The sequence below is a fragment of the Sycon ciliatum genome, chromosome 7, assembly GCF_964019385.1.
Source record: "Sycon ciliatum chromosome 7, ocSycCili1.1, whole genome shotgun sequence".
In the NCBI taxonomy this organism is placed as follows: Eukaryota; Metazoa; Porifera; class Calcarea; order Leucosolenida; family Sycettidae; genus Sycon; species Sycon ciliatum.
In genome coordinates, this window is record NC_088649.1 from 24571185 (window position 1) to 24579301 (window position 8117).

The following is an 8117-nucleotide window of genomic DNA, read 5'->3' on the forward strand; positions in this document are numbered from 1 at the left end:
GGGAGGAGAGTGTTGCAGAAAGAGAGTTTAGAAAGGAGCGGTGTGAGGTACGAGAAAGGTGCTTGACGAAGTTGCGTTGAACTCGGTAAGCCTCCCGGTTAACCGGCGTTGGGAATTTCTTGTAGATGCTGAAAAGATCACGCTTACGCTTCACTTCAGATACGAGGGACCGTGTCACCCATGGGGGACTAGATGTCGAGGATGTTGGGTTGGAATGTTTCCGGTTGTGGTAGCCGATAGCAAAGTTAGAGAGGTGCTGTTGGAACCCTCGTTCAAGGACGGCTGCAAAGTGATCTACCGCGGCGTCAACAGTTGGAGAGCCGTCTGGTTGCAGAAACGACCAGTCGTGGCAGGAGAAATCAGCGTTCATAGAGTCCCAGCACTGAGAGGGAACTCGACGGAAGCGATATGGGAACGGTTTGCGAGAAGGAAGTGGCAGGTCTGGATCCGAGGGCAATGAGACGGCGAACTGGCATGAAACCATGAGATGGTCCGAGGAGCCAAGAGCGCAAGCTGTGTGAACGTCCGTCGCCAGCAGGGGTTGGTTCGTGAAGACAAGGTCTAGACATGACTGTGTTCCGGAAGATGTTGTGTGCGTTGGACTCTGCACCAGCTGATCCAAGCCGAAGCAGGTAAGGGTGCGAAAAAGTGCCGCCCCAGCAGGACACGTTAAATCCGATGGGCACCACCGTTTGTGCTTACTGTTGAAGTCCCCAGCCATTATGACATGGTACGATGACATGGGAACGGTTACCAAAGCACTAGCTAGCATATCACAGAAGTGGTCTATTTCCGTGGTTTTGACTGAGGGCGGACGGTAGGTACAGCAGACGAGGATGGGTGTCGGGGAGCCTAAGATTGGGTGAAGCTCAACCCATACGGATTCACAGGTCGGACGAGCAAGGTCGTCGCGAACTTGGACTCTTCCGAAGCGATTTTGCCGGACAAGAATCGCAACTCCACCATATCCTCTGGTTGCCGTACCGGATTTGTTGTTGTTGTTGTTGTGACATACACACACACTGCACGCGCGCACGGATATCACAAAAGTGTTTACTAGTATCATGCATTACAGTTATTGTTCCTGTACTTCTCTAAGTCTAAAGATAAGAGACTAGATGTGATGAGGAACCTACTGATACTGCTTGCATGGCTAAAAATAGAAGTTGCACTTCTGCTAAACATCAAAAATTAGAAATGGTTTCTCTAGACTTGGAGAAGATGCTTGGTATTCGCCATCTCTCCTGAGAAATGTTCAGGAAAAATTTCAAAACATACGACATTATTTCGTTCGCTAATCTCCGCTACTCGTCGTCTCACCTGGCTTCAGAAGATGTTACGAGAGATAGGAGAGTCTCCAGCAGGCAGCGCATCCATCTTCAGGAAGGGGAAAGAGCAAACTGCATGGTCCTTGGTTGAGGTAAATGCTGAACATTTGATTAGTCCCAACCAAGATTTCAGCACTTGGTTCGTCACGATTTTCGCTTGCCAGCTAAGGTCTCCGCACTCCAGCTTTCCCCTGTCGGTGTCACGTCCCAGTACACAACGGAGAGGACTACTAATAAACAGTTCACGGCACTAACAGCCTTGAAAACAGTACTTCTTTCAGTTCGTGAATACAAGAAGACAACTGAAAATGACACAATTCTTCAGTGATCGACCTTCTCTCTCACGGAGCTAAGCAGAATGTGCGTCATCACCTGTAGTCGCCATGGAAACGGGATCAGGAAATCGGCGATATGGCAAGTTTCCCTTGCCGTACGCAAGCGAGAGATACCATCGGAACCGATATCCAATTGTCTTTCATCTGAGCCCTACTTGAAAAATCGATGCACTTCCCCTTTAAATTTTTGTCTATCATGCAGACTTTCAACCCGGGCTGATATCGAACCGGGTTGAAATTTCTCATGTAAACACAGCCTAAAATTAAAAGCAACCCATTTCAGAAGTGTCTACGGTATTTGCCTCCCGCACTCTTTCATGTGTACGATTTCCCTTTCTCAACAGAAGAGCAAAGTCATTATAGGTATGAAAAAAGGGGCTCTCGAAGCCCCTAAATAGCGCCACAAGCTATGAATAAGGGTGAAGGTCGCAATAAGAACCCAACCTTTCATTTGCTTCTATTTTATTTTTATTAGTCCTCAGTGGTGCTGAGTTACATGTACCAGAAGACAATATTCTATCATACCACGCCAATTCTCTCTGCACACAAACCAATAAACTACCAAATATAATGGTACACAAGCATAATGCAAGTGAGATAATGCATGTAACCTCGTTCTAAAATAGTTAGTGCATGGCAGGGAGGGTCTTACGGCTTGAATGTGCCCTTCAGGTTAGCCTTCGGGCCTATGGCACTCAGGCTAACCTGTCGGGCACTAACACGCCATAAGGCCCTCCCTGCCATGCAGTATTATTATAAAACGGTTTAAACCTATAATAGGGACCTTTCGCATTTGCTACGAAACGAATGCGAAACGAAAGTTTGATTCGGCTCGTAATCGTTTCGTTGAAAACAGATTTCAGGTTTCGCAAGTCGTCATGCAAATGTGCATGGCAACTACGAATACTGCCGCGGGCGCCGGTAGCTTGGCGTACGGGTTTTTACACGCACATGTGCATGGATCATGGAATCAAGGGAAAAATGTGTACCTTGCAAAACATGTGTACCTATCCAAATAAATTATAGCAATAAAAACTGCTTTATGGCAGTTTTCTAAAAAAAAGTTATTGTGTTCTAGTCCATGGGCCCCGTCTAAAAAGTAAGGCTGTGTTTACATGAAGCGTTTCAACCCGGGTTGAGTTCGACCCGGGTCAAATTTCAACCCGCCATGTGCACAAAGTGAATGGCGCGTTTACATGACGCATTGCGCTTGACCCGGGTTGAAATTTCGCCCCGGGTTGATTTCAACCCTCCCCCCAAGGGGAGGGTTGAAATCAACCCGGGGCGAAAATCAAGAAAATCGTACAAACGTACCTCTGTGCGTATCTCGCGCCAGGTTTGAACGGCACTGCAGGTGCAAATTTCGCGCGAACGGATTCACGTGACCATACAGAACTTTTGGCGGCATATCAGTATTTGACCCGGGTTAACTGTCTTCATGTAAACGCTCACCTCTTTTGTCTATCGTACAGACTTTCAACCCGGGCTGAACTCGACCCGGGTTGAAATTTCTCATGTAAACACAGCCTAAGAAATTAACGAAATGTGATAGCCGAAAATTAAAATTTCACACAAAACCTCACAATAATCACACACAGGATGAAAAGCGAGAAGACCTTTTCCTCTCTGGGTCCTCTTTCCTATTCATGCATGTTGGCGCAGTAAAAGTCACCCGTGAAGTGTCAGACTAAACAAGTGTTGAAAGCAGTATTTTTTTAAAACTAAGATCCTCAAGTGCTGTGATTATTGTGAGGTTTTGTGTGAAATTTTAATTTTCGGCTATCACATTTCGTTAATTTCTTACTTTTTAGACGGGGCCCGTGGACTAGAACACAATAACTTTTTTTTAGAAAACTGCCATAAAGCAGTTTTTATTGCTATAATTTCTTTTGTTTTTTTTAGCTAAGGATATTATCAAGAGTCCATAAACAAATGTTTATGCACTCTTGATATTATGTTAATAATTATGTCACCAATGGAATGCCCTAAATAATGGCCTAGCGCCTCTACATGTACATGTGCATCATATCAAATTCAATACCGTATTATACGCATTAATGTGCAAGCATTTTCTTGCAGAAAATGGCACTAGTCTTGCATATTCATGTTCTTCTGCAGGGAATCATATGGGTAGTGGCGGTACGCGGTGATACTTTTTTTTATACGCAGGTCATTCTGGGTATGTTGCTGTTTCAGAATTTCATGACTCTATCATAAGATTGTCTTGACTTTCAGGAAATTCAGATTTCCACACCCTAAATCACATTTACTTGAGAATTGTAACCAGGTGCGTGCCGCAGATGTTTTTCTTGATTCTGTGTTTATGGTAGTCATGGGTTGTCGTGATAAGGTCATCCTGCATCTTATTGTACTGAAATCGTAATCCTGTTGATGTCGATAAAACTTTTGGAAGTACATGTAGTTCAATGACTTCAAAGTGTTACAAGTCCACGATTGTCTAAAACAACACAGCAAAGTAGGAACAATAAACATGTATTAATATGTAAACAAATACATTGTTGAGTCCGACACCTCGTTCCAACAACTACACTGATCCTGAGGATATTATAAGGGGCAAGGATATATAGTTGGAGGTATTGAGAGATAAACAAGGCACTCCATAATAATAAAATGTTACATGTCTTTGGTGAGTATGAATGATATCCAGTCAAACCTCTTTAGGACGAACATCAAGGGACCGATGGTATTAATTTTGTTCTGTGAGTTTGTTTTAACCCTATTTTATAACCAGTGAATACAATTATTTCTCCAATAGAGACACGAATATATTTATTCTACAGCGAAAGATTCTAAGTCAGACCAAACCATTGACTCGTCTTGTGTGAAACAAATGAGTCACTGAACCTTTCTTTAGGCCCTCTTCAGACTAGGTACAAAACAGCCTATAAGTCACATTTACATAGAAGTTTCCAAGACAACAACAAGAATCTGGCGGGAAGCCTAAAAAGCTGCCCGATCCTTTCAGGCAGGCGGCCAACCCTTGTACAAGGCAACTTTCCTGCATTTATCGTACTTTCACCAGGCAGTTGTACGAACTTTGTACCCGGGTACGACTGTCCGCTGCTTTCACACATCCCAGGCCCTTTGCAAAATTTCGTAGGGTCAAAGGTTGCCTGTATATTGCATGCAAAATGTGTAGTCTGAATGCAGGCATGGAAAAATGTTGCCTTTTAGGTTTTATGTGATTTTGTACTGGATTTTCTATGTACGTAGTCTGATGAGGGCCTTAGGAACATGACGGCAATTGAAACAACAACAGAGAAAATACGATACATGTACAGCACATTCTTGCAGGTACTACAAACAGATTGCCGATCGTAATTCTTGCTCTGCCGGCACGCAACTTTATTGGGGCAGTGCAATCCCGGCGCTACTAACAAATCAAACAGCCCAGACTCGAGTAAACAAATCCAATCGTACGAGATTTTCAAGAGACGAGACTGCACCCATTGGCTTGTTTCGTATGAAGCAAACAAGTCACTGAATGCATGAACCTCTCCATATTAAAATTAAATGGAGATTTAAATGGAGATTTTCCCTGATATGCGAATTTATTTTGCATACTCGGCCAATGCTTCCCCCCCCCCCCCCCCCCCCCAGATTGGGAAATGCCAACGATGCTATGCCACTGCAAAATTCAGATTCTACCCTATGATCGGAGCACGGAATGCCGGAAGCAATCATGACCAGTGCCTTACTTGTAACGTACCAATGTACAATTAACATGAGTATTTCGACAACACATCTAAGCCTCAGCAGCAACATACAACATACATGTAAGCCTTACCGTCAAGAAGGTGAACTCGCGTTCTTCGCACACTGTTGGCAAGGGCAAAGAGATACGAATGGATCTAAATCCGAATAAAATCAGCACACGTTTCCGTAAATGAAAGGGTGAGCATAAGCAAATGAATCGAAGGAAACTGGTCAACTCAGAGATCACCTGTCATTGAGTATTCCGTAAAAGGAATACAGCAGAAAAGCTAAATTTAGAAAACAGTTCCTGTCAGCTTTTCCATTATTTATTGTATTCCACCTAAATCCACCTAAAATCAGCACACTTTTCGTAAATGAAAGAGTCAACACAAGCAAATGAATCAAAGGAACTGGTCAACTCACCTGAGTAATATTCCGTGAAAGGAGGTCTCAGCAGAGCCAAAGCGAAATAAGCCAGGAGACGAAATATCCGAAACAGCTCATGCAAGAAGCAGTTCCAAAGAAGAAAGTTCCTCGCGCATGCACATCCGAAAACGGACTGCACTGCAACACAATGTCTGCCGTGCACGTGCACAGCACGCGGCTACCACGCGTTGGTAGATTAATACCGAGCACCTTACGTAGAATATTACGTATCCTAAGTGAAATACCGAGCACCTTACGTAGAAACTTACGTAGCATAGCGATGTCGTTTTTTCTGCCATGTGAACACAATAATAGAAAAGCTGACAGGATCGCTTTTCTAAATGTGTACCTGACGGATTCGGAGCGTGCCACGAATGAAGGGGCTTCCATTCGTGAAAACGAGTTCTCCGCAGGACTCTGACGAATCCTCGAACCCAGGTGACGAATCAGCATTCGTTTCGTATCCGTACACGGGGTGCGAAAGGTCCCTATTGATGAGCGTTATGCGAAAGCTAGTTAGATTCATGTACATATTTTTCATCGTTCCTATTATTGTTCGTCACTTTACATTTACGTCATAGTTATTTCATTGTCCATCACCACTTCACATCTCAATAAAACCTTCGTAACATGTCGCTTCAGCTGGGTCTGTTTATAGCCATCTTAGAATCAACTCGTAAAAACTCCAAGTCATGCAATCTCCCATTGACACAAACCTCGTTTATTCAACATAATCATATCCTATCCAACAAAAAACAGTTCATAAAAACAGCTTTTTAGGATCGGACCCAGTCCGCATAACCAAGAGAGCTAGCTCCCTTGGCTGCTGTTGGAATATGCAAGAATGGGCCTTCCAGATAAGGTCTAACAAGGAGAAGTGGCTATAGTTATGAAATGAACACCGGTAACCATGGAGACAGACCACACTCTCATTATAGATACTGGTTATAAATAGACCGAATCAGGAAAATGATCTGATAGCCTATGAAGAGTAAAAGAAATTGAACCAATGACAACAAATACTCGTCCAGCACACGAGTTGTCATGGCAACACAAATAACAGCTGTCCACTAGTTTTGTTGTTGGAGATTGAGTAGGAGTTTTTACTGGTTGATTCTAAATACAAGAAATGCTCCGGCCTTGGGTTTATGACCAATAAACCCTCGGCCTCCTCATTTATTGTATACTTAAAGGGAAGTTAAGACTAAAATCAAAATTTCACCAGTTGTAGTCTTCGGGGTAAATTGGATAAAGGCAAGAATTAAAGAGAATTGCAAGGGCTTAATAGATGATATGCCAAATAACGTGCAACTAGACTTGAGAGGGCATCGCACACAAGTTACATACACATTATACTACAATGTGTACACGGTAGGCCCTGAACTCTGCATGAGGACAAGTCACAGGTAACTGTACAACTTTGAACTTTGTATGCAACTACTCTGCAATGCCCTCCCAAGTCTAGTTGCGCGTTATTTGGCATATCATCTATTATACTACTATCTTGATAATATTATCAGTCGTCTTGCTTGCATAGAGCTCAGGAGAGATAGGTTTGCGTAGACGCCGAGACCTTTGAGGTCGGCAGAGTAGCCTGGCCCCGCCACCACTTCTCACACATATTCGGAAATGTAGTGGATTTTCGTATAAAAAAAAAAAAATAATAAAAATAGGTGTGGGATGGTGGCAGGCATAAGATCATGCGGACTGAACAGGATGTATCACCTCCGTCCTCTGCTGTAGCTTCACTTGGATGTTGCTGAGCGTTAGCGCAAAGGCTTCGTACAGGGGGTGTACGAATGCGCGGCATATTGCCCGGTACAGCAGAGCCCACATGTAGATAGTCATCTTAAAGAGACGATAGAATGGGTAGTACCACCAGCTGATGAAGTGCGTGTACAGCGCAAACCAAAACGCCCACCAGAACGAGAGTAGGATGCCGAACGTCAGCGTGAAGATGTGATACCAGATGAGCTTAGACCAGGTGTAAGTCATCTTGTTGACGGTTCGGCAAGTTGCCAGGATCTGAGTTCCAGGTTGCTCACGGATAACGTCTTCGAAATCAGACTGTAGGCATGGAAGTAGGACAAATAGACACGATCACACCACCGCACACACATACACACGCATACATACACACACACACGCACACAGACACAGACAGACACACTCACACACATATACACACACATACAGCCACACACATCATCACACACACACACACACACCTCAGACCTCAGACATGCCCATTGCGGAAGCGATGATAGCGAAAAACTATGTTAGACATAGCAACTTGTGCTGGGATTACACC

The 8117-nt window shown here is 43.9% G+C and overlaps 1 protein-coding gene across 1 annotated transcript in view; it reads right to left on the bottom strand.

Annotated features, from left to right (window-relative positions):
• Positions 1 to 6743: 6743 nt before the first annotated feature.
• LOC135820625 (uncharacterized) overlaps positions 6744 to 8117 on the bottom strand; it is an 11947-nt gene continuing 10573 nt past the window's right edge. Inside the window, exon 3 of the mRNA XM_065333666.1 lies at positions 6744 to 7873. Coding sequence (XP_065189738.1) covers positions 7505 to 7873 — 369 coding nt within the window. The 3' untranslated portion in view covers positions 6744 to 7504. The remainder of the gene's footprint in view (positions 7874 to 8117) is intronic.